Source organism: Schistocerca nitens, chromosome 2, assembly GCF_023898315.1.
Source record: "Schistocerca nitens isolate TAMUIC-IGC-003100 chromosome 2, iqSchNite1.1, whole genome shotgun sequence".
Classification (NCBI taxonomy): domain Eukaryota; kingdom Metazoa; phylum Arthropoda; class Insecta; order Orthoptera; family Acrididae; genus Schistocerca; species Schistocerca nitens.
The window spans coordinates 251,229,003-251,255,959 of record NC_064615.1 but is presented as its reverse complement, the minus strand read 5'-3'; the positions used below and the strand labels follow the sequence as shown (position 1 = coordinate 251,255,959).

Genomic DNA, 26,957 nt, shown 5'->3' with positions numbered 1-26,957 from the left:
TCACGCCTCCGCCGCCCCACACCGAACCACTCTTTCAGGTTTATTGTGCAGTTCAGCCCAAGGTGGATCCCCGCCCCCTAGGGAATGTCTCACACCAGACAAGTGTAACCCCCTATGTTTGCGTGATAGAGTAATGGTGGTGTACGCGTGCGTGGAGAACTTTTTTGTGCAGCAATCGCCGACATAGTGTATCTGAGGCGAAATAAAGGAAACCAGCCCGCATTCGCCGAGGAAGATGGAAAACCGCCTAAAAACCATCCACAGACTGGCTGGCTCACTGGGCCTCGACACAAGTCCACCGGGCGGATTCGTGCCGGGGATCAGGTGCTCCTTCCCAATCCGGAAAGCCGTCCATTAGACCACATGGCTAACCGGATGGGCTCACCACAGATACACGTAGGTGCTTGCAGATTGTCTACAGACAACTGGCAGTGAACAAAAGCACGATGATTATTTGAGCAACGCATCTGTCATTATCGCAACAAGGTCGCGCAAACCTGCCCAAACAGCCAGCCAGCCAGGTGCACACAGCTGTGACTCCTGCAATGTTGGAACGTGCGGACACTCTCATTCAGGTGATCGATGGAACACAGTCAAAGACCCGGCTGCACAATTGGACATCTCTTTTCTTAGTGTTGACACACTAGTCCATTAGTTGGGCACTCAATGGGTGTTCTCCCTCATCCACCCTAAAGCCCAGTGAATACGCCCTGCTAAACCCACAGGACAGGACAAGTAGTAGGAATTGTGGAAGGGGGCCAGAATGAGCGGCTGTCGGTTACACTCCAAACATAACACTTTATTTAGTTGTCCAAATAATTACAGCGCAACTTCTAAACTTGACTATCGACAGAAAACATCTTTAATTCTAAAATGGCTGAAGGCCCATGAATTAAATACAACTGATATATATATATATATATATATATATATATATATATATATATATATATATATATATATATATATATATATATATATATATGAGACAGAAGGCTAAATAGTATTTAAGGCCAAGCGACGTAAGACTTGACTTGTCAGATAGATTAAGTTTTTAAAAGCGGCTGAAGGCCCATAAATTTAAAACAATGTAACTACAATAACCTTTCAATAGGCAGAAGACCCAGGCTTTATGACAAATAAGAAACCTTACTTCAAACGGCTGAAGGCCTTTGTTTGAAAACGAACTGCAACCAATTTTCCAAGGCAGAAGGCCCAAAGCTTTTAACCTTAAATAGTATTTAAGCCCAAGTGATATAAGACCTGGTAAGTAAGAATCCAAAATTTTAAAGCGGCTGAAGGCCCATCATTTTAAGAAGCCTTCCAAAAGGTAATACTTGATAAGTAAGATCCTTAAAACTTAAAGCGGCTGAAGGCTGATGCTTTTAAAAACAATACAATTAATTTTTAACAGGAAGAAGGCCCAAGCTTTATCTTCAGACAACGTAAGACTATCCGAATTTATAAAAACTTACTTTAAAACGGCTGAAGGCCTTGTTTTTAAAAACACAATTAAAACATTCAAATTTCAACCAGTGGCTATGAGCCATTAAAAATTCACAATTACACGCTAATAAGCAGGCAATATAGTCAACAGCGCTCAGAAGTTTCCAGGGGGCTCGGTCTGCCCTAGAAATCTTAACGTTCGCTTAGGTGAGACAAGAAGTCGGCCTAACTATACTCAATCCGCCGGCAACACAACCAAGAGACAGTCAGGGACCCAACGACAAGACGACATGCTAACCATCGACTAGTATATGAGAATTCCAAAGCCAAAACGTTACAGACACAGCCGCCCACATGGAAATATACATTAAGCTGTCAAAAACTACACACGATGTTGGACAGCGACAACAAGTGAGGAAAGCACACTGCCTGAATTTACGTTAGCGACCAGGGCAGGTAACCGGAACACTTATGGCCACAAGGCAGAAAACTCCGCTGGTGCACCTGAATTTCAAATCGACAAATATAGTTCATTCCAACACATGGTGGCTAAATCTTCACCAACTCGAACACTCGCTGTTGCTCCCAGGAATACCACCAACAGTGAACCACCAACCAACGGGACAACGTGAACAGACATGGATTTGGTAATTAAATCACCACTCAACTTTCATGTCCTGGGTCGGTGAGCCACGGACCTCGCAGCACTCAGAACAACCCCTACAAGCTCCAACACTGCATAGAGACCGCCAGCGAGCCCGGCCGACTGCTCCGCGCGGAGACTTATTTGCTGATCTGCTCCAACCTACTGACTCACTGCCGGTACGACGACAACATTTAAAACAAGTTGGCAGTGGAAATCACACCAAATACACACACAGTTTGACAAACACTTGCACGAAGACTCGAACGACACTCAGCAGTGGCTGTGCAATCACGAAGACAAATCTGGAGTCGATACACACTCACACAGACAATCCACAAGCGATCGGCGAACCAATTCACGTCGTCCAGTAGGACGACCGAGCGACGATCCACGAAGACCGTCCCCAGGTCAAGTGATGCGTGGCGGCAACGATCGGGCGAGCCATGGACGTCCAGGACTCACTACTGCTCCAACCCAACTGAACTATTCCCGTGTTCCAACTCCACGACTGACAGGTCCGAACTGCCATCCTGGCACGATCCAACTGACTCCACGGCAGACAACAGGGAAGTACACTACTGGCCATTAAAATTGCTACACCACGAAAATGACGCGCTACAGACGCGAAATTTAACCGACAGGAAGAACATGTTGTGATATGCTAATGATTAGCTTTTCAGAGCATTCACACATGGTTGGCGCCGGTGGCGACAACTACAACGCTACAACGCGCTGACATGAGGAAAGTTTCCAACCGATTTCTCATACACAAACAGAAGTTGAGGAGAAATGTGTACCATCACGTTTCCGACTTTGATAAAGGTCGCATTGTAGCCTATCGCGATTGCGGTTTATCGAATCGCGACATTGCTGCTCGCGTTAGTCGAGATCCAATGACTGTTAACAGAATATGGAATCGGTTGGTTCAGGAGGGTAATACGGAACGCCGTGCTGGATCCCAACGGCCTCGTATCACTAGCACTCGAGATAAAAGGCATCTTATCCGCATGGCTGTAACGGATCGTGCAGCCACGTCTCGATCCCTGAGTCAACAGATGGGGACGTTTGCAAGACAACAACCATCTGTACGAACAGTTCGACGACGTTTGCAGCAGCATGGACTATCAGCTCGGAGACCATGGCTGCGATTACCCTAGACGCTGCAACACAGACAGGAGCGCCTGCGGTGGTGTACTCAACGACGAACCTGGGTGCACGAATGGCAAAACGTCATTTTTTCGGATGAATCCAGGTTCTGTTTACAGCATCATGATGGTCGCATCCGTGGTGGCGATATCGCAGTGAACGCACATTTTAAGCGTGTATTCGTCATCACCATACTGGCGTATCACCCGGCGTGATGGTATGGGGTGCCATTGGTTACACGTCTCGGTCACCTCTTGTTCTCACTGACGGCACTTTGAACAGTGGACGTTACATTTCAGATGTGTTGCGACCCGTGGCTCTACCCTTCATTCGATCCCAGCGAAACCCTACATTTGAGCAGGATAATGCACGACCGCATATTGCAGGTCCTGTACGGGCCTTTTTGGATACAGAAAATGTTCGACTGCTGTCTTGGCCAGCTCATTCTCCAGATCTCTCACCAATTGAAAACGTCTAGTCAATGGTGGCCGAGCAACTGGTTCGTCACAATACGCCAGTCACTACTTTTGATGAACTGTGGTATCGTGTTAAAGCTGCATGGGTAGCTGTACCTGTACACGCAATCCAAGCTCTGTTTGACTCAATGCCCAGGCGTATCAAGACCGTTATTACGGCCAGAGGTGTTTGTTCTGGGTACTGATTTCTCAGGATCTATGCACCCAAATTGTGTGAAAATGTAATCGCATTTCAGTTCTAGTACAATATATTTGTCCAATGAATACCCGTTTATCATCTGCATTTCTTCTTGGTGCAGCAATTTTAATTTCCAGTAATAGCAGTGCAGCAAAGATAACACGTGAGGGCTGTATCAATAGGCGCTGCTGCTGCCGCCGACAGGCAGACAAAGCAGCAACTCAGTGACAACAGAAATTGAAACTAACATAGCGAGGTGGCAACACGAAAAAGTGTAAAATAAGAGATGGCACGAGCGCGAACCACACACGGCTGACCCGGATCTCGCTCGTTGCGACTTCCACCTATTTGTCTCAGAGTAGGATGCACTCAGCAAGAAGCAATACGTGGATAATGAGGAATTTATTGATGCAGCAAGAATATGCCTCCGAAATCGACCAGTAGAGCGGTACCACACGGACATACAGCCCCTACCAGTAAGGTGGCGTAAGTCCGTCACATTGAACGGAGATCATATTGAAAAACAGTGTTTTGTAGCCAAAAGAGCAGGGAATAATATGGTGTTTTGGAACCCTGGATAAAAACCAACCTGCTTCCAGAAAAAAAAGTGTTGCATTATTAAGCGTCAGTTTTACATAAGGCGCATTGAAGTTTATAGCGCACTTTTTGTTTATCACTCTTATATGTTACTTGGCTCGATTTAAGAATGATATAGTGGCCGAAACTAGTCACCAACAAATATGGCACTCATCAAGCAGCTCTTTGATGTTCCAAAAGTAATTCTCTTTCTGGAGCCGCGCGACCGCTACGGTCGCAGGTTCGAATCCTGCTTCGGGCATGGATGTGTGTGATGTCCTTAGGTTAGTTAGGTTTAAGTAGTTCTAAGTTCTAGGGGACTGATGATCTCAGACGTTAAGTCCCATAGTGCTCAGAGCCAATTCTCTTTCATTACTAGTAGTGCTTTAAAATGTGTGTAGAGTACAGGATTTGGCAATTACAGACCAAATAGCTTTTTATCGGCTTTTTCCAGTGCTAAATAGGAAAGAAGTGAGTGCTTTTCAGAATTCCAACTTTTGTCAGGAGAACTGTCAATGTAGATGCACATTACTCAGTTGCATTGTCCTGAAGTGTGGTAGTACATCTGTACTGACAATCTACTAACAGTTCATGTGTGGTATACTTTTATCGAGCACAAAAGACACAGATGAGTGCAGACTTAAAATTGCTGAAACTCGCTGTGTGGTTACATCATTGTGTACAGGATTCTATTGACTACGGTGTCTAAGTGAAGTGTGAGCGGCTGGCTGTTGTAGATATCAAGACGTTATGGTGAGTACGCACCTGGGGTCAGGCACCCAGTGCATCAGCATGAAGGCGAACACCTTGCCAAAGGGCGTGTACTGCCACACGGCGGAGTTCTCCAGATCAGGTTCCAAAAGGTCCAGGCGCTCGAACGTGATGGCGCCAGCGTGTGAGTTGTGCTGCCTGCCGAACTCCACCATCTCCGGGCTGATGTCGCAGGCCACCAGCTTCGTGCCAGGTGGGAGCCGCGGGGCTAAAACCTGCAAGCACACAGATACGTTTTCTGGATACGCTGTAACGCGCTTGGAAGAATTATGTAGTGTATCGTTTATATGAGAAGGAGGATCTGTTACAGTGTCATTCCGTAACCCTGACAGAAGTGCGATGATACCGGTCTTCAGACCCATCGAAGATGGAGAACAAAGGAACAACTGACAAACAAAGCCCACCTCTGCGCAATGTATAACATTTCTGGCACCCAAGAGAAGTTTGCTTTCCATCTATCGGTAGATACCACACACACGCACTCAGGAAGTCATGTGACCAAGCAACGTGTAAACGTCAGTCTGGTCCCATCTGGGTACGGTTCAATTTATGGCGTTTGCAAAACAATAGCGTACTGCGCTGTAAAGGGGGTGACAACTGTCACCACTAATATTCATCATTTTGATTTACAGTTCCTTGTATTGGCCGTGTTTGCAGATAAAATTGTCGGATGTGAGGTCCGCCAGTTACGCAAAACACCGTTTTTCTCAGTACCATCATCAGTGATTTTCGTTTTTATTTATTCTGCAATGTGAACATTTTTGTTAAATGATTATAAAATTACGTGCATTTTTAGTTCAAATAACAGATCGTTTCTTTTTGTAAATACCTTTACATTCATTCACACCAAATGTAAAGGTAATTACAAAAAGAAACGATCTGTTGTTTGAACTAAAAATGAACATAATTTTATAATTATTTAACAAAAATGTTCACATTGCAGAATAAATAAAAACGAAAACCCACTAATGATGGCACAGTGGCACCGAAACATGTTTGGGTACTGAGAAAAACGGTGTTTTGCATAAATGGCGAACCTCACATCCAACAATGTCACCAGTAATGTTTGAACTGTCGAGTGGTTTCCATCTTTTAAGTTTCTTATAGGTCACCTTTCGTCAGTTTGTAAAGTCATAACAGTCACATATTAATAGCGACAGTTACAAGAAATAAATTAATTCTGATTGCCATTATGAAATATTATTTACCTCTGCAATGAAATGCCGGCCGGTGTGGCTCAGTGGTTCTAGGCGCTTCATGCTGGAACCGCGCGACCGCTATGGTCGCAGGTTCGAATCCTGCCTCGGGCATGGATGTGTGCGATGTCCTTAGGTTAGTTAGGTTTAAGTAGTTCCAAGTTGCTTTCAACACAGTGCATCTTGGTCCCTAACAGACTGTGTCATGAAGAATGCCTCATTGTGCTAATTTACGAAGTTTGACCTCAGATGTTAAGTTCCTTAGCGCTCAGAGCCATTTTTCTGCAATTAAATATCCAGACAGACCTAATTAACCGCTGAACTGTGGTTTGAACTCGAATCCTTGCCTTTTGTGGGCAATCTTTTTACTAGTGGATGTATCCAAGCAAGTATCGCTTTCCGACTCAAAGCTTCAGTATTTGAGTTGCGATCTTCGAGTCCATCCATTACGTTCGCTTAGATAGTTCAGTAGGTACGACTGTTTCCCCCGGGAGATAAGGACCGGCTTCGAATCCTAGAACATGTCATTTATACACATTGCAACAACGAGTGAGGAAGGAAAATTCCAGGAAATGCCCACTTTTCATCAGTCATCTAATATTTATGTGTGTGTAAATGTGTATAAGTTCTGTTTTGTGTGATGTGTGGCAGCGCTATATCCATGGCGATCCCAGGTAGTGGACAGTAGTCAGTTGGCGTTCAGCGATTTCTCCAGACACTTATCTGGGTGAGCAGATCAGTTAAAGTTCACCTGTTCTGGATAATGTGCAATATCGAGACGAGTTGTTGACTAGTTGCTTGTAATGTACCTCAGCTTTGGCGCTAATTACCAGTCACTGTTCCAATTCCCATCTGACAGGTGCTTTTGCAGATGTGTAACACCAACAGAATGGATCTCTCAGGTTTCAGTGGCATATGTGAGCCATCTCAGATGAGCTGTGGGTTGCTCAATGTGTATGAGCGACTGAATGCCTATAAGTCATAAGGGCGTTCACATGTACTGTTGCTTCTCAACACAGTGCATCTGGTCCCTAACAGACTCTGTCAGGAAGAATGCCTCATTGTTCCAGTCTACAAAGTTTGACCATATGCATGAAAAAGCGCAGCAGATGAAAGATACTCTCACTGCAATTAACCTAAGTGGTAAACATTTTGCTGTACCACATTCAAGATACTTAGCAGAGACCTCCATTTCGCAACCACTCCTAGGAATGAGCCTATTTCAAGTTTCACCAGTGTAATGGAGCAAGTAACCAGCACACATCCACTAAACGTGGAAGAAGAAATCCGAAGGAGAACTGCAATTCGATCACCAAGACGATAGCTCCAAAATCGAACATTTCCAACAATGAGAAGCTGGCACTCACGAAGCTCTGGAAATACAGTAGCATCTTGATGTTGCTAGCTGACAAAAGGGAATTCCACAGTTGTTATGCAGCAGACTGATTACGATCAGAAAGTTCTGGAGGGTTCAGGCATGTGGAATGTGGCCCTATAGTCAGCGTGGATAAGTAGACCAGGGTTCTCTTGAAGCCCGCAAGTGTGCCTAAGAGGGTTATCAAACAACTATGACTTTATTTTTGACCTCTGCTTAAGACAGTATTACTACTCAGGGCACATATTGGTTGAAAGCACCGATGATGGCTGTTAATCAGTTGAAATCGATTTGCAAAAGTGAATAAATAAAACATGATTTTGGGACTGGTGCTGCATATTTCGTAACTTGAAAATATACAGGAGGACAGAAAAGAACCTATGATGTAACAGCACCATAAATTTAGAAATTATCTAAATTTTTCATTAAGTTGTAAAGCGATGTCGTAGTGAATTGATAGTAACCCCACAAAGACCACTTTAAAACTATGCTAATATATATCTATACTCAAATATCTAAGTGTTTTAATTATGTGAATGGACTATTAATCGTAAACGACTGTCATAGTCGCAAGGGAATGATAAAGTATTATGTTGAATTCATATTTGTTTCAGTCATTCGAGTACGCAGGGGAACCACGGTGTTATTTCGTTTGGAGTGTTTTTGCGATGACCTTGACGTGCTTAACGACCGAGTGCAGAACTGAGCAGCAGTAGCGAACTCGCCTGTAGGCAGTGAAGTGGTGCAGTCGACGTTCTGGAACGCACAGTTAAAAAAATATTACAGTGCGGCAAAATTTTGTTAAGACGGTCAACGAAGTGTTGTTACAGTAATGTTCACGCTCATTTGTTGTTTCAGTGAAATATTTGTCACGGATGCAAGATTTTTCAGGACACAAATTGTGGTATTTCGAGATATAACCAAGTTATAGAAGTTTTAACGCAGGTAGGCAGTGCAGTGAAGTGTTTGTAATTGTATTTTGTAGGGAAACAACCAAACCCTATATCCACAAAACATTTCGGGTAAATTTATACGACAGCCTTTCACAGTAATTCAGATAGAGGTCAAAACACGGTTACAGCTTATCAGAATTGTTGTTCCGAGTACAAACGATAACAAGAATAGACACCTTAAATTTACGTTTTTACCTCTCAAAATGTAACCAGTTACTACGGGCTTACTCTATTGCAAGCTCTTTGACTGCGCCGAAGGCGTTGAGGACGTGTTTAAATGTGGGCCCTGGTTTTCCTTTAAGCGTTATTGACGTCCCATTCCACCGACCTCTCACTACTAAGGAGGTGTTACTTCCATAGCTTGGTGAATTAAGAAGTTTCGAGTATTTACCACAGCAGATACTTGCCTTTTTGAGTGCTGTCTTTTGCAAATAAACCTCTTTTCGAAATCTTGAACCGTTTATGTATGAATTATGACGATTGTAATGACCAGCGACAGAACTGAGTGTGTTCCGCGCGACCGTCCGTCGGATATAAGAACCAGTAACTTGAGAGCGAAATGAGATATCGTTCTGCTCTCAATTTTAAACAAAATTTCGATATCTTACCTACATTTCATAAGTCTACCACACAAAAAGTTTACGCAATGCCTTTTTGCCTCTGCAAATTCTCTAAAATTTCGTGAAATGATTTACTTAATTTGATGCTGCACAGTAGCGGTAGCGTTCTCGCTTCCCACGCCCGGGTTCCCGGGTTCGATTCCCGGCGGGGTCAGGGATTTTCTCTGCCTCGTGATGGCTGGGTGTTGTGTGCTGTCCTTAGGTTAGTTAGGTTTAAGTAGTTCTAAGTTCTAGGGGACTTATGACCACAGCAGTTGAGTCCCATAGTGCTCAGAGCCATTTGAACCATTTGCTGCACAGTAATTACGTTGAATAAAGAAAAGAAATTCAGTTCTTTATCGAGAAAAGATGTCAGACTGTAAGTTATGCAGAAATGAAAGTGTTACGAAGAATAGTTTTCTTAAAAATGGATGACAGGTATTTCATTGCAGCTGGCAAGTCCACTTGGACAGAACTGGGCACACCAACAGTCCGTCGGATATCAAAATCAATAACTGGATAACGAATTGAGATATCGTTCTGCTCCCAAATTTAAATTTAAGTTCGGTATCTTACCTACATTTCACAGACAGCAATGTATGAGGTAAAATGAACCATATGTAAAGTTAATGCAAAGAATTTTTACCTCTGAAAATTCTTTAAAATTTCGTATAACGTTTTATTTAATTTGATGCAGCACATTAACGATGACGAATAGTGAAAAGAAATTCAGTCCTTTATCAAGCAAAGATATCAGATGGTAAGATGTGGGAAAATCAATTGTCTTTTACAGAGTAGTTTGATGAAAGGAAAAAAAAATTAGAAGTGCAGCGATGAAGCAGGGAAAGTGAATATAAACGCTGAAAAAATGAGATTGACAGGAAGTGCAAAATATGTTAGCAGGAATGACAGAAAAAAATGTAAGGATTTTGAAGCATATTTCACTAGGGGAAAGATAGATAGTGCCTGAAGGAAAATGAAAGAGGCCTTTTGCGGAAAAAAAAGCAGCTGTCTGAATATCAAGGGATCAGATGGTAAAGTAGTTCTAAGCAAAGAAGGGAAAGCTGAAAGGTGGAAGGAGTATATAGAGCAGCTAGAGAAGGGTGATGAACGTGAAGGCAGTATTATAGAAGGGGATGTGGGCGTAGATGCAGATGAGAGGGGAGACATGACACTGGGAGAAGAGATATGACACTCTGAGAAGAATTTGACAGAGCTCTGAAAGATCTGAGTCGATTCAAGACCCCCACCCCCCGGGGTAGACGAAACTTCTTCTTGGGAGAGCCAGCCATGACAAAACTCTTCCATCTGGCATGCAAGACAGATGAGACAGGCGAAATACACTCACGCTTCGAGAAGAATGTAGTAATTCCAATTCCAAAGAAAGCAGTTGCTGACAGGTGCGAAAATTACCGAATTTTCAGTTTAATAAGTCTTCGTTGCAAAATACTGACACGAATTCTTTACAGAAGAATGTAAAAATTTGTGGGTAGCTGACCACGGGGAAGATCGCTTTGGATTCGGGAGAAATATAGGAACATGTGAGGCAACATTGACTCTTCGACTTATCTTAGAAGATAGGTTAAAGGAAAGATAAACCTCCGTTTTTAGCCCTGTTAGACTTAGAGAAAGCTTTTGACAATGTTGACTGGTATATTCTCTTTGAAAATCTGAAGGTAGTAGGGGTACAATACACGGAGCGAAGGCTATTTACAACTTGTACAGAAACAAACGGCAGTTATGACAGTCGAGGGGCATGAAAAGGAGGCAGTGCTTTAGAACGGAGTGAGACAGGGTTGCAGCCTATAGACGATGTTATTTAATTTGTACATTGAGCAAGCAGTACAGGAAACCAAAGAAAATTTTGGAGTAGAAATACCCGTAAAATTTGGAGAAGAAAAAAACTTTGAGACTTGTCTACGACGCTGTATTTCTGTCAGAGACAGTACCGGACTTGGAAGAGCAGTTGGTCAGTGTTTTGGAAGGCAAATATAAGATGAACATTAACAAAAGCAAAACAAGGATAACGGAATATAGTCTAATTAAATCAGGGGATACTAAGGGACTTAGATTAGGAAACGAGACGCTTAAAGAAGTAGGTGCGTTTTGCTCTTTGGACAGACAAATAACAGATGATGGCCGAAGTAGAGAGGATATGAAATATAGAGTGGCAGTGACAAGTAAAGCATATCTTAAGAACAATAATTTGTTAACAGCGTATATGGATTTAAGTGTGCGCCGCTCGTGGTCTAGCGGTAGCGTTCTCGCTTTCCGAGCACGGGGTCCCGGGTGCGATTCTTGGCGGAGTGAGGGATTTTCACTTGCCCCGAGATAATTGGGTATTGTTGTGTCGTCTTCACCATCATCATTCATCCCCATTACGGTCGGAAGAAAGCAACGGCAAACCACCTCCATTAGAACCTTGCCCAGTACGGCGGTGCGGGTCTCCCGCATCGTTCCCCTACGCTCTGTCAAGAAGCATGGGACTTCATTTTCATTTCCATAGATTTGTGTTAGGAAGTCTTTTTTGACGATATTTGGATGCAGCGTTGCCATGTATGAAGCGTGGACGATAAACAGCTGAGAAAAAAAGAGAATAGAAGCTTTCGAAATGCGGTGCTACAGAAGAATACTAAAGATTAGATGGGTCGATCACGTAACTAATGAGGAGGTACTGAACAGAAATCGAGAGACAAGAAATTTGTGGCACAACTTGACCAAAAGAAGGGATCGGTTGAAAGGACACATTGCGACATCAAGGTATCACCAATTTAGTATCGGAGAGAAGTTTGGGGTGTACAAATATTGTAGAGGGAGACCAAGAGATGAATACGATAAGCGGATCCATAAGAATGTAGGCTGCAGTAGTTATTCGCAGATGAAGAGACTCTCACAGGGTAGAATAGCACGGAAAGCTGCATCAAAACAGTCTTCGAATTGAAAACTACGACAGCAACTGTTTTCTTAAAAGCGGGTAATAAGTATTTCACAGCGGCCGGAACACCTGCTCTTAGCACAGGTAGCATTATTTGGTGAGCAGTGCACCGACAACAAAGCCGCGGTCAGCACGAAATGCAGGGAGCACGGCTGTAGCAGCGAAAGAGTTAAAGCGCATTTACTTGCATTTATTCACTTTTTTAAAAAATGAGCAGCCATTCATTTTGACAAGTGTAACAGAAGAAATATTGAATTTAATTGATGAAAGGAGAAAATATAAAAATGCAGTAAATGAAGCAGGCAAAAAGGAATACAAACGTCTCAAAAATGAGATCGACAGGAAGTGCAAAATGGCTAAGCAGGGATGGCTAGAGGACAAATGCAAGGATGTAGAGGCTTGTCTCACAAGGGGTAAGATAGATACTGCCTACAGGAAAATTAAAGAGACCTTTGGAGAGAAGAGAACCACTTGTATGAATATCAAGAACTCAGATGGAAATCCAGTTCTAAGCAAAGAAGGGAAGGCAGAAAGGTGGAAGGAGTATATAGAGGGTTTATACAAGGGCGATGTGCTTGAGGACAATATTATGGACATGGAAGAGGATGTGGATGAAGACGAAATGGAAGATAAGATACTGCGTGAAGAGTTTGACAGAGCACTGAAAGACCTGAGTCGAAACAAGGCCCCGGGAGTAGACAACATTCCATTAGAACTACTGACGGCCTTGGGAGACCCAGTCATGACAAAACTCTACCATCTGGTGAGCAAGATGTATGAGACAGGCGGAATACCCTCAGACTTCAAGAAGAATATAATAATTCCAATCCCAAAGAAAGCAGGTGTGGCCAGATGTGAAAATTACCGAACTATCAGTTTAATAAGTCACAGTTGCAAATACTAACGCGAATTCGTTACAGACGAATGGAAAAACTGGTAGAAGCCGACCTCGGGGAAGATCAGTTTGGATTCCGTAGAAATGTTGGAACACGTGAGGCAATACTAACCTTACGACTTATCTTAGAAGAAAGATTAAGAAAAGGCAAACCTACGTTTCTAGCATTTGTAGACTTAGAGAAAGCTTTTGACAACGTTAACTGGAATACTCTCTTTCAAATTCTGAAGGTGGTAGGGGTAAAATACAGGGAGCGAAAGGCTATTTACAATTTGTACAGAAACCAGATGGCAGTTATAAGAGTCGAGGGGCATGAAAGGAAAGCAGTGGTTGGGAAAGGAGTGAGACGGGGTTGTAGCCTCTCCCCGATGTTATTCAATCTATATATTGAGCAAGCAGTAAAGAAAGCAAAATAAAAATTCGGAGTAGGTATTAAAGTTCATGGAGAAGAAGTAAAAACTTCGAGGTTCGCCGATGACATTGTAATTCTGTCAGAGACAGCAAAAGACTTGGAAGAGCAGTTGAACGGAATGGACAGTGTCTTGAAACGAGGATATAAGATGAACATCAACAAAAGCAAAACGAGGATAATGGAATGTAGTCAAATTAAATCGGGTGATGCTGAGGGAATTAGATTAGGAAATGAGACACTTAAAGTAGTAAAGGAGTTTTGCTATTTAGGGAGTAAAATAACTGATGATGGTCGAAGTAGAGAGGATATAAAATGTAGACTGGCAATGGCAAGGAAATCGTTTCTGAAGAAGAGAAATTTGTTAACGTCGAGTATAGACTTAAGTGTCAGGAAGTCGTTTCTGAAAGTATTTGTATGGAGTGTAGCCATGTATGGAAGTTAAACATGGACGATAAATAGTTTGGACAAGAAGAGAATAGAAGATTTCGAAATGTTGTGTTACAGAAGAATGCTGAAGATTAGATGGGTAGATCACATAACTAATGAGGAGGTGTTGCATAGGATTGGGGAGAAGTTTGTGGCACAACTTAACTAGAAGAAGGGATCGGTTGGTAGGACATGTTTTGAGGCATCAAGGGATCACAAATTTAGCATTGGAGGGTAGCGTGGAGGGTAAAAATCGTAGAGGGAGACCAAGAGATGAATACACTAAGCAGATTCAGAAGGATGTAGGTTGCAGTAGGTACTGGGAGAAGCTTGTACAGGATAGAGTAGCATGGAGAGCTGCATCAAACCAGTCTCAGGACTGAAGACCACCACAACAACAACAACAACTTTTTTTGTAGGGCTTTCTGAATTTCCAGCACTGATGATAGTTTACAGAAAGCCACAAAGTTTTCCGGCTCGTCGAAGGGTCCTAGTGAGTAGTAATGTGACTGGAAGGAACTGAAGCAGCGCCTACCTTGCTGGCGATGTCGCCGGGCCCGCAGCCGATGTCCAGCGCGGGCAATGGCGGCTCGGGCCACGTGAGCACCGGCCACAGCTGGTCAACATATTTCGCGGCAGTCACCACGAGGTCCGCGCCGTTGCGACTGTACATCTCTGGCTTGTCCATGCTGCTCACCTGTCTGCGACACTCGCCTTCAACAGCAAGATGCTAATGCCTGTACAACAAAAGTGGGCAGGTATAAGCTCAATCTAGCGAAGGTTAGCGGGACATTAAGTCACGCCAAAGCTGAAGTACAGAATTTAACTACATTAAATTCCCTACAAAAAGGCCCTGTTTATCCTTTCTGTAGGTCTAATACACTACTGGCCATTAAAATTGCTACACCACGAAGACGACGTGCTACAGACGGGAAATTTAACCGACAGGAAGAAGATGCTGTGATATGCAAATGATTAGCTTTTCAGAGCATTCACACAAGGTTGGCGTCGGTGGCGACACCTACAACGTGCTGACATGAGGAAAGTTTCCAACCGATTTCTCATACACAAACAACAGCTGACCGGCGTTGCCTGGTGAAACGTTGTTCTGATGCCTCATGTAAGAAGGTCGCATTGTAGCCTATCGCGATTGCGGTTTATCGTATCGCGACATTGCTGCTCGCGTCGGTCGAGATCCAATGACTGTTAGCAGATTATGGAATCGGTTGGTTCAGGAGGGTAATACGGAACGCCGTGCTGGATCCCAACGGCGTCGTATCACTAGCAATCGAGATGACAGACATCTTATCCGCATGGCTGTAACGGATTGTGCAGTCACGTCTCGATCCCTGAGTTAACAGATGGGGACGTTTGCAAGACAACAACCATCTGTACGAACAGTTCGACGACGTTTGCAGCAGCATGGACTATCAGCTCGGAGACCGTGGCTGCGGTTACCCTTGACGCTGCATCACAGACAGGAGCGCCTGCGATGGTGTACTCAACGACGAACCTGGGTGCACGAATGGCAAAACGTCATTTTTTCGGATGAATCCAGTTTCTGTTTACAGCATCATGATGGTCGCATCTGTGGTGGCGACATCGCGGTGAACGCACAATGGACGTGTGTATTCGTCATCGCCATACTGGCGTATCACCCTGCGTGATGGTATGTAGTGCCAATGGTTACACGTCTTGGTCACCTCTTGTTCGCAATGACGGCACTTTGAACAGTGAAGGTTAAATTTCAGACGTGTTACGACCCGTGGCTCTACCCTTCATTCGATCCCTCGAAACCCTACATTTGAGCAGGATAATGCACGACCGCATGTTGCAGGTCCTGTACGGGCCTTTCTGGATACAGAAAATGTTCGACTGCTGCCCTGGCCAGCACTTTCTCCAGATCTATCACCAATTTAAAACGTCTGGACAATGGTGGCCGAGCAAATGGCTCGTCACAATACGCCAGTCACTACTCTCGATGAACTGTGGTATCGTGTTGAAGCTGCATGGGCAACTGTACCTGTACACGCCATCCAAGCTCTGCTTGATTCAATGTCCAGGCGTATCAAGGCCGTTATTACGGCCAGACGTGGTTGTTCTGGGTACTAATATCTCAGGATCTATGCACCCAAACTGCGTGAAAATGTAATCACATGTCAGTTCTAGTATAATATGTTTGTGCAATGAAAACCCATTTATCATCTGCATTTCTTCTTCGTGTAGCAATTTTAATGGCCAGTGGTGTATTTTTCGGGTAGCGAGCGAGAGAATATGAAAATCTCGCTCGTAGCTTTTGAAGGCGGGTTGCATAAAACGGCAGCGGCAGGGGCAGCTGACTCACGCTGTACAGCAGCACGTTTCAAAACCTTCAGTTCTCATTTTCTCTGCCCTGTTTATCGCCAAGTGTCACTTCCTTACAGGTCTACAGGTATCCATGCAAATAATTTCAGAAAAGATACCCAACATTTAAATTTACGTGTCATATCAACAGATTTCTCTGTCTCAGAAACACTTTTATCGCTACTGTCGGTCTGTATTTAACACCCTCTCTATTTCGTCCATCGTTGGTTAACTTTGCTTCTCAAATAGCTCAGCTCATCAACTAATTTTAGTGTCTGGTATCCTTAGCTAATTCTATCAACATCCCCTGACTTAATTCGGCTACATTCCATCATCATCGTTTTAATTTTCTTGATGTTCACGTTATAACGTCTTTAAAAGAAGACTAAACTGAAACAAATTGACTGCTCTAGGTAACATACACCTCTAATCATCCATGGGCGCTACTACCTAACTTGAAAAGCATGTCTCCCTGAAATTGTACAGTAACGTTATCAATAAAGGAAATAAATTCCTAATACCACCCTGTGAGTGGTGTTACTAACCACCTTCTACACGGAGCACGTCCGTATCTCACCACTGATTTCTAGTATCAGCCGCACGCAGTTGACGTCAACAAGTGTATGGGCCTGAAGATGACGTTGTTACAACGTTGAAACTAGTTGCCAAAATAAAATCGACACCTTAAATACAGTTGGAGGAATTTCTTCATTTTTAATATAAATTTGATGGCCTGGCTGTTTGGTCGCCTCCCCCAAACTAAACAACAAAACAAACAATAATTTTTAGTACACGACACACGTAACGTGTACAAGTCAGATGTAGACGGTCTGCCACCTGACGGCAGAGCGAGTGAAGCAGGGACTTCAGCAGACGCTTCATCCGCCGGGGAGAAATAGCAACCGTTCTGTTCTGCTGTGGATCCGAGCATGCGCAGTGGAAGTGTATGCAGGCGTGCGCTCATGTTGCATCTCGAGTGGGCTTTCTGCTCGTTAATTTTTTCAAGTGTGAGCAGCAGACGAGTAAATAAGTGAGATCTTGAGGAATTTTTGGGTAATTGCGCGAAATACTCAACACGTCTTTCAGTGAGAAATGTTTTATAAATACAGTAAATGAAAATTTTCTGTTTTTCACTGCCGCTGAGAAAAGTTGTACATCTAATGATAGCTTCTTATTGTAAAAATGGGATGAAGCAGTACGTATCACCCTGGTTCGTGAAAGAACCGTACGTATTTTATCTGACTGTATATCTTGCATTATTCCTGTATGCCAGGAAATATAGTGTTGAGAGAATACCAGTCAGGGCAGTTGTGCTGGCCGCGACCAATGAGGATTGTAAAAGCCGTTTTGCTACTTGTCGGTCGCACTATTGTGAAACAGTTCCTCTCATTACTGAGTCACTTGCGCGAATTCCGTCATGTATGACTGACAAGGCACATCCATTCTGACGAAGTTCGTAAGGTCCTGCGGACCTTCTGGCCTCGGCTCCTTCATTAACAGGAAGTGTAATTATGTCACTGTATTCAGCCCTTCTTTCCAGCCAGGGTCGAATCCAGTTCCCACTCCTAGCATAACGTCGTCGCTATGCCTGTCCTATCGACTAGGGCGGACACTGACATGGCAAATGCTGCATAGAGAACTGCGTACTTCGTGTCTAAAATCCTGTGAAGCATAAGCAGACACAATCACTTGCTCGTACCAGCATGACATAAAACGAATATTTCAGTTCATAATGCTGTATAATCGTAACGTAATTTCATTGTAGCTGTACAAGATAACAATAACTTCTTAATAAACACTAACAAGGGAACCTCCCCATCGCACCCCCCTCAGATTTAGTTATAAGTTGGCACAGTGGATAGGCCTTGATAAACTGAACACAGATCAATTGAGAAAACAGGAAGAAGTTGCGTGGAACTGTGAAAAAACAAGCAAAATATACAAACTGAATAGTCCATGGGCCACATAGGCAACATCATGGACAATGTGAGATCAGGAGCGCCGTGGTCTCGTGGTAGCGTGAGCAGCTGCAGAACGAAAGGTCCTTGGTTGAAGTCTTCCCTCCAGTGAGAATTTTACTTTCTTTATTTTTACATCGTTATTATCTGTCCGTTCGTTCATTGACGTCTCTGTTCACTGTAATAAGTTTAGTGTCTGTGTCTTGTGACCGCATCGCAAAACCGTGCGATTAGTAGACGAAAGGACGTGCCTTTCCAATGGGAACCGAAAACATTTGATCGCAAGGTCATAGGTCAACCGATTCCTCCACAGGAAAACACATCTGATATATTCTATACGACACTGGTAACGGCATGTGCGTCACATGACAGGAATATGTTGTCGACCCACCTAACTTGTACACTTGGCGAATGGGTAAAAAGATTCTTCTACCTTGCCCGATTTAGGTTTTCTTGTGGATGTGATAATCACTCCCAAAAAAGTGATGAAAACACAATAGTTTGTCACATAAACTGAAAACAAAAAAATTAAACTTTTCACTCGATGGAGGATTTGAACCAAGGACCTCTCGTTCCGCAGCTGCTCACGTTACCACGAGACCACGGCGCTCCTGTGTTCTTGGAGTCCTTGATGTCGCCTATCTTGCCATGAACTACTCAGTTTGTATATTTTACTTATTTTTTCACAGTTCCACACAACTTCTTCCTGTTTTCTCAATTGATCTGTGTTCAGTTTTTCAAGGCCTATACACTGTGCCAACTTATAACTAAATCTGAGGGGGTTGCGATGGGGAGGTTCCCTTGTAAGCTAGATCTATCAGAAGTTTCAGTATGAGTAAATAGCATCGTCAGAAAATATCAATTATCACACCCAACAACGCAGCCACGCCTGTGATTACGAATACCTGATCAGCCAGAACATTATGACCAGCGACCTACTATCGATATAAATTCGTCCAGGCGATATTAGCGCCACCTGGCGAAGAATGACTGCTATTCAGCCACACACTCGGTGCACGTAGTGAGGTTCAGGCCGCTATCCGTGTGTAGAGTGAGGAACGCGCGCGATCTATCTGAGTTTGACTGAGAGCAGGTGATGATGTCCCGGAGTCTCGGCATTTGTCGGCTGTTCTAGGAGTGCTGTGATGTGTTTCTTCAACATGTGGAAAAAACAGAGTGAAACGACATCCAGACGTCGTGGTGTTGGACGGCCACCCCTCTTTACAGATGTCGGACGTCGTAAGCAGGGTAGACTGGTAAAAGAAGACGAACAATGGCGGAACTAACATCAGACTATAATGCCGGGCGGGGTATGAGTGTGCGAAACATGGCAATGTGCTGTGCACAAATGACCACCCTTAGATAAGCAATAGTTTTAATAACTTCATTCGATAGCTAAGAACATGAAGTGGTTTCAGAAAGAAACCCGGTTGTTGTACGAGCAAAGAAACTAAAGTTAAAGCCTTTTTAATTAATCAATCATCGATTAGAATGCAGCGTGATAGCAGACGGGGATGGAAGGCCAGAGCGGAGGTAGCATGCCGAAGGGTTACAATAAGAGGCGAGTCGGGCACGGTAGCCCGGCACAGTGACCTGCAAGACCGTGAAGGCAGAAGGACACAGAAAAACCAGGGAAGCTTAGAATACGAGGCAGTATCCAAAGGCGGACACCCTTTGGGGATGGGGAAGGTGGCCTGGTCCGACCAGAGGCTGCCAAAGGGTAGAAAAGTAGTTCGTTTGATAAAACTTCAAATTAGAGCAGAGGGCCAGAATAAAATATGCAGAAGAGTGTAAATCAAAAGTGCATTGCACAGAAAGCAACAGGAGAAGTATAAGGTAAAATATGTCTGTTTTAAGGGGGGAAAAAATGGTTCAAATGGCTCGGAGCACTATGGGACTCAACTGCTGAGGTCATTAGTCCCCTAGAACTTAGAACTAGTTAAACCTAACTAACCTAAGGACATCACACACATCCATGCCCGAGGCAGGATTCGAACCTGCGACCGTACCGGTCTCGCGGTTCCAGACTGCAGCGCCAGAACCGCGCGGCCACTTCGGCCGGCTTTTAAGGGAAAAGATGGTGCTGATGTCACAAGCAGTTTTGTGTGGGAGAATGGCGCACAGCACGCCACTGTTGAAGACTAGCAGTTAGACCAGGGAGCAGTACGGAAGGCCGGCAGTTGCGCTCCCGCAAGATTACCAACTAAGCTTTGCTTTTGGCTAAATCTGAATAAGACCGGGACAAAGTAACGTTCGCATAGGAGGTGAAGTTATTTTGACTGTGAATGAATGTTTATCTTACTGTGTGACAATTACTGAAGCATAGATGCAAATAGTTAATGGAGCAAAGCCTATTGCGTGCAACCGCACGACAGTCAATGAACACGGTAAGTCAGCTGCTGTGCTCACTCCTGCTGTTGAAATTCTGTTTTGTTTAGCCAATTGGTTATGATCATGCTTATTTCTATGTGTGGTGTCAAGTGTAAGTGAAGACTGAGTTCCGTGGTATCCGGTAATACAAGGTCCTGGCCTTGTGCATTAAAAGACCCGTGTGGCAGCTGAGTGAATTATATTAATACGATCACAATTGGGATTAGCCTGATTCAGACGACAACCAAATGCAGTTGGTATCCGACAGTGGTCTTGAACCCAATAAGAGCGGCATATCCGTCTGACCACTACCAGGCTCGCCGGCCGAAGTGGCCGTGCGGTTAAAGGCGTTGCAGTCTGGAACCGCAAGACCGCTACGGTCGCAGGTTCGAATCCTGCCTCGGGCATGGATGTTTGTGATGTCCTTAGGTTAGTTAGGTTTAACTAGTTCTAAGTTCTAGGGGACTAATGACCTCAGCAGTTGAGTCCCATAGTGCTCAGAGCCATTTGAGCCACTACCAGGCTCGATACAGATGTATAAACTACGATTTTGCAATTTGTTTGTAATAAATTGTATCAAAGGATTTTGAGGCCAACGTGTCTCTAGAATACAACTGCTTTTATCAGAGCTGTATTGTATTATTTAGTAGCAACGACATTCCTCTCCAAAACGTTCTACGTATTTACTAAGTCCAGAATCCAAAAGGTGCGAATAACGTATGAGTGGCTGAACTGCAGGTAAAGGCAGGTAAGATTACAGGTCGAGAAAGTGCGGAGGCTGACTACGCTGCCACCGCGCAGGTAAGTCACAAAGAGGACCTGCCACACACCCTGTAAATCTACCGCTTACCGTACCAGACAGTCCAAGGGGTCCAGTACGTTATAAGTTAGGGTTTGTCATTCCGCAGAGGGGATGTTTTAAAGTGGTACATCGGCCTAGCATGTTACATGTGCCTGAGCACAAAGTACACTGAACACTCCTAACAATGGGCCTCCACAGCCGACGACCAATTTATGTGCCAGTGTTAACACCACGACACCAAATGGCTCTGAGCACTATGGTACTTAACATCTATGGTCATCAGTCCCCTAGAACTTAGAACTACTTAAACCTAACTAACCTAAGGACATCACACAACACCCAGTCATCATGAGGCAGAGAAAATCCCTGACCCCGCCGGGAATCGAACCCGGGAAACCACGACATCGGGAACTACGACTGAATTCAGCATGTGACCATCAGCAATGCACTTTGGCATGGTGGCAGAGCTGGTGGGAGGGCGCGAATTCGTAGCCTTCCAGGGCAGCAGCTCCTTGACGCCTGTACTGTAGGACGGAGACAACCTGGCCGCGGATCCATTACGGTCTGGAGAACAATCACATAGGCATCCATGGGGTCAGTGGAGCTCGTGCAAGGCACGGCCAAGGACTATCGTACACAGGTTGCAGGACACCTACACCCCTTCATGACTATCATGCTTCACGGTGGCAGTGGAATTTTTCAACAAGATGATGTGCCATGTCACACATGTGTGACGGAGTTTCAGTTGATGTGCTGGTCCCCCAACTCGTCAGATGTGAAACCGATCGAACACATCTGAGATGTGACAGAACCTGGCGTCACACTCATTGTCCCCCTCCCCGAAATTTACTGGAATTAAGTGACTTGTGCGTGCACATGTGATCCCAACTCCCTATAGCGACTTAGCAAGGCCTCGTTGCCTCCATGCCATGACGCGTCGCCGCTGTTATCCGTGACAAAGGTTATAATATTGTGACTGACAAGTGTATTTACCACTTGGGCGCTGTTTCACACTTACACGTTAGGTATATTGTGTAACAGTGCTAATTAAAAAGTTGGCAGATGCAGATCTGTGCGTTTGGAACGCTGGTGCAAACTTGTTTATGATAGATGTGTTGTGTAATACCACCTCTAGCGCCCATCATGAAAGGTAGAACGCCCTCTAACAGCGACCAGGTTGACTACCACTGGTGCAGAAGAAATAAGATGCGGCCTAACAACCTAGAAGACTTTTACCTTCAATGACATCGGCCACGACAGCCTACAGACTAGTCCATTACTTGTACTCTGAGGGCAGGCACAGATGTGAAGGAGCCACGATGTGCATGGTGCACAATACGGTGAGTCTTCCTTATGGTGGTCAGACGTGATCGACTGGAACCTTGACAAGTACGCCTGCCCCCATGTTCCTATGTGGTCCAACATTGGGCTACTGTACATCCAAATCAGGATATTCCACGATTCGCACAGGCAGCCAAATGGAGACCCAGACTGGGGCCACTTCCGAACTGTCAGGTGTTGATAGTGCTGCCTTAGAGCAGTACGCAGCATCTGTGTCTTTCACATCACTCAACATCTGACGCTTTCCACGCACCATATATACTGAAGACTCAAAGAAACTGGTACACCAGCCTAATATGGTGTAGAGCCCCTGCGAACAAGCACAAGTGCCGCAACGCGACGTGGGTTGGACTCGCCTAATGTCTGAAGTTGTGCTGGAGGGAACTGACTCCACAAATCAGTAAGAGTACGACGGGGTGGAGATCTCTTCTGAACAGCACATTGCAAGGCATCCCAGATATGCTCAATAATGTTCATGTCTGGAGAGTTTGGTGGCCAGCGGAAGTGTTTAAACTCAGAAGAGTGATCCTGGAGCCACTCTCTGGCAATTCTGAATCTGTGGGGTGTCGCATTGTCCTGCTGGAATTGCCCAAGTCCATCGGAATACACAGTGGACATAAATGGATGCAGGTGATTAGACAGGATGCTTACGTATGAGGCACGTCTCAGAGTTGTATCTAGACGTATCAGGAGCCTCAGATCACTCGAACTGCACACGCCCCACACCTTTATAGGGCCTCCACCAGCTTTAACAGTCCTCTACTGACATACAGGGTGCATGGGTTCATGAGATTATCTCCATAACCGTATACGTCCATCCGTTCGATACAAATTGAAACGAGACTCGTCCGACCAGGAAACGTGTTTTCAGTCGTCAGTAGTCTAATGTCGGTGCTGACGGGCCCAGTCGAAGCATAAAGCTTTGTGTCGTGCAGTCATCAAGGCTCCGAAATTCCATATCGTTGCTGTATCGTTGAATGGTTCGCCCGCTGACATTTGTTGATGGTCCAGCATCGAAATCTGCAGCAATTTGTGGAAAGGCTGCATTTCTGTCCCGTTGAACGATCCTCTTCAGTCGTCATTGGTCCCGTTCTTGCAGAATCTTTTCGGGAGCAGCGATGTCGGAGATCTGATGTTTTACCTGATTCCTGATATTGACGGTACACTCGTGAAATGGTCGTACGCCAGTCTTAAAAATGGGCATATATTCGATGCCGCAAGAAACCTATAAAAACAAGTGCACATAAAAAATGCTCTACGCTGTTGTCCTTTCGTGTTGTACTGATGGTACTAAACTTAACCCAATGATCATTTTCAAGGGCAAAACAATCCGTTTGTTGTTCACTTACATATCAAGGGTTCGATGGACGAGGCTGGTATAAAATTGTGGATTACCAGTGTGTGGGAGAGAAGAAAGGTGCTTTATGAAGAAGAGTTCTCTTCTTGTGCTAAATCTGTCTAGTAGCCATTTGAAAAATTGTGCGGAGTAGAAACTGAGACAGGGAAATACGGAGCTTGCTGTATTCCGGGAGGATTTACGTCACAATTGCAACCTCCAAATCTCTCGACAGATAAACCATTTAAAGTGTATATGAGAGAGGAATGGAACACATGGATGATGGATGAAACCCAACATGAATTCACCCCGAAGGAAGCTTTAAAACGATCTACAATCAAAGAATTGTGTCAGTGGATAAAACAGTCGTGGTGTAGAGTGAGAGAAGCCATAATCGTTAAATCTTTCAAGAATTGTGGCATAAATAACGCTTTTGACGGCAATGAAGACCACCTAATATATGAAGAGGACGACGATGACGGCGAAGAGGAAAAACAAAAAGGAAGTTCAGAAGACGTTTTTCAGGGTTTTAAAGGTCAGATCGGATTTACAAACTAAGAATTTTTTAAATCTGGCTTTCAGTCTAATAATAAAAATACTAAAAATGTTATTTTTTAAAAAAATTCTTAAAAATTATGCGCGTCTTATAGTCAGTAGCGTCTTACAAGCCGTAAAACACAGTAATTCTGTGGGCCTTCGGAGGCCTCCTGGGAGAGGGGTATAATACATAATTAGATTGTAATAAATCTTACTTGAGTTTCGCTAATGGATTGCGCGCAGGTAGTTTCTTTCGTTTTATACATAGTGTCCATACCTTTTGGGTCAAATTGTAACAGGTGATAGTGGGTCCACAACCGATTATATTGAAATGGGGAACCAATGGTCGGAAATGCATATTTATTGTGTTATGGACACACACAGCGTACACCGCATAACAACAACGTAGCACGTAGATAACTGCTCACAACGACGAACACCGGTCTCGATGCATGTACTGCAACGGGGCATGCAGTTGCGTCGCACTCTCTTAAAGACCCTGGGTGTCTGTTGTAGACCGGAACCGACAGCGGGTGATAAACAGCGCACACCCCTTGCCACCAAACAGGTACTGTACACATCTTAACTCAAAGCACGTGTGTCATGTGCCGACCGCATGCATCACATCGGTGCCTTAACTGTGCCGCACGCACACCACTATCCCTGGTGCCAGGTGCCCATTCATCACGACGGTGCATCAGCCCACTTCGATGCTCATGGCCGCGAGCACCCGAACAGCATGTACCTTCACCGTTGGATTGGAAGAGGAGTTCCTGTCCTATGGCCAGCACTATCGCCGGATCTCACACTTCTGGACTTTTTGCCCGGGGGTACGTTGCTAGCGTCTAAGGTACCTGTCTCCCGGTACAACAGACACCAGGGTCTCTGACAGAGCGCGGCAGAAATTCATGCGCCGTTGCCATGCATGCAGTGGGACTGGCGGCCATCCCATTGAACAGTTTCTACGAGGGGCGTTTGAAAAGTCCGTTCAAAGTCCGAGAGATGGCACAACCAGCGCGTATCGAGGTCATGTTTAGTTACTAGCATCTTTGGAAAGCACGCACACCAAGTTTCGGCCATATTGGTCTACTTCTTTGTGTTTGGCCTTTGTGTGAACCAAGGAAGTCGAGTGTCAAAAAATGGACGAAAAAGAATTTCGTGTGGTGATTAAACATTACTTTATGAAAGGCAAAACGCCTCAGGAGACTAGCCTGATAAACATTACGGTGACTCTCTACCTTCGATTAGAACAGTTTATAAGCGGTTTCCAAACTTTCGGAGTGGCCATATGGGCACAAGTGATGCTGAACGTTCTGGTCGCCCTGTGGAGTTTACGACTCCAGAAATCATTGATAAAATCCGTGATATGGTGATCGATGACAGAAGAATTAAGGTGCGTGAGATGGCTAGTGTTGTGAGCATCTCGAATGAATGGGTACATAATATTTTGCATAAACATTTGGACATGAGAAAGCTATCCGCAAGATGGGTTCCGCGACTGCTCACGCTTGACCAAAAACGGAATCGTGTGAAGTGTTGCAAGGATGGTTTGCAGTTGTCCAGGAAGAATCCGCAGGACTTTAAGCTTCGTTTCGTCAGTGTGGATGAAACACGGATACCTTACTGTACTCCTGAGACCAAAGAACAAAATATAAACATTGGGTTACCAATGGAGAATCTGCACCAAAAAAGGCGAAGACCATTCCTTCGGCCGGAAAGAATATGGCGACTGTCTTTTGGGATTCGCAAAGGATAATCTTCATCGACAATCTGTAAAAAGATAAAACTATCACAGGTGCATATTATTCATCGTTATTGGACCGTCTGAAACCGAGCTGCAAGAAAAACGCCGGCGATTGGGCCGCAAAAAAGTCCTTTTCCATCACGACAATGCACCAGCACACACCTCAGCAGTTGTGGTTGCAAAATTAATGGAAATAGAATTCCAACTCGTTTCACGTCCCCCCTACTCTCCAGACTTGGCTCCAACGGGCTTCTATTTGTTCCTCAATATCAAGAAATGGCTGGTGGGACATAGATTTTATTTAAACGAGGAAGTGACTGCAGCAACTAAAAGCTATTTTGGAGACTTGGACAATTCCTATTGTTCGGAAGGGATCAACAAATTAGAACAGCGTTGGACGAAGTGTAAAAGTCTAAAAGGAGACTATGTTGAAAAATATAAAAGGTTTACCCCAAACACGTAAGTAGTTTTTATTGTTGTTACGCGGTGTAGACTG

The 26,957-nt window shown here is 44.4% G+C and overlaps 1 protein-coding gene across 1 annotated transcript in view; it reads right to left on the bottom strand.

Annotated features, from left to right (window-relative positions):
- Nucleotides 1-14,718, bottom strand: part of LOC126234957 (juvenile hormone acid O-methyltransferase-like) — a 48,447-nt gene extending 33,729 nt beyond the window's left edge. Inside the window, exons 1-2 of the mRNA XM_049943695.1 lie at nucleotides 14,566-14,718; nucleotides 5,234-5,454 (exon numbers count right to left, since the gene is read on the bottom strand). Coding sequence (XP_049799652.1) covers nucleotides 5,234-5,454; nucleotides 14,566-14,718 — 374 coding nt within the window. The remainder of the gene's footprint in view (nucleotides 1-5,233; nucleotides 5,455-14,565) is intronic.
- Nucleotides 14,719-26,957: the final 12,239 nt, after the last annotated feature.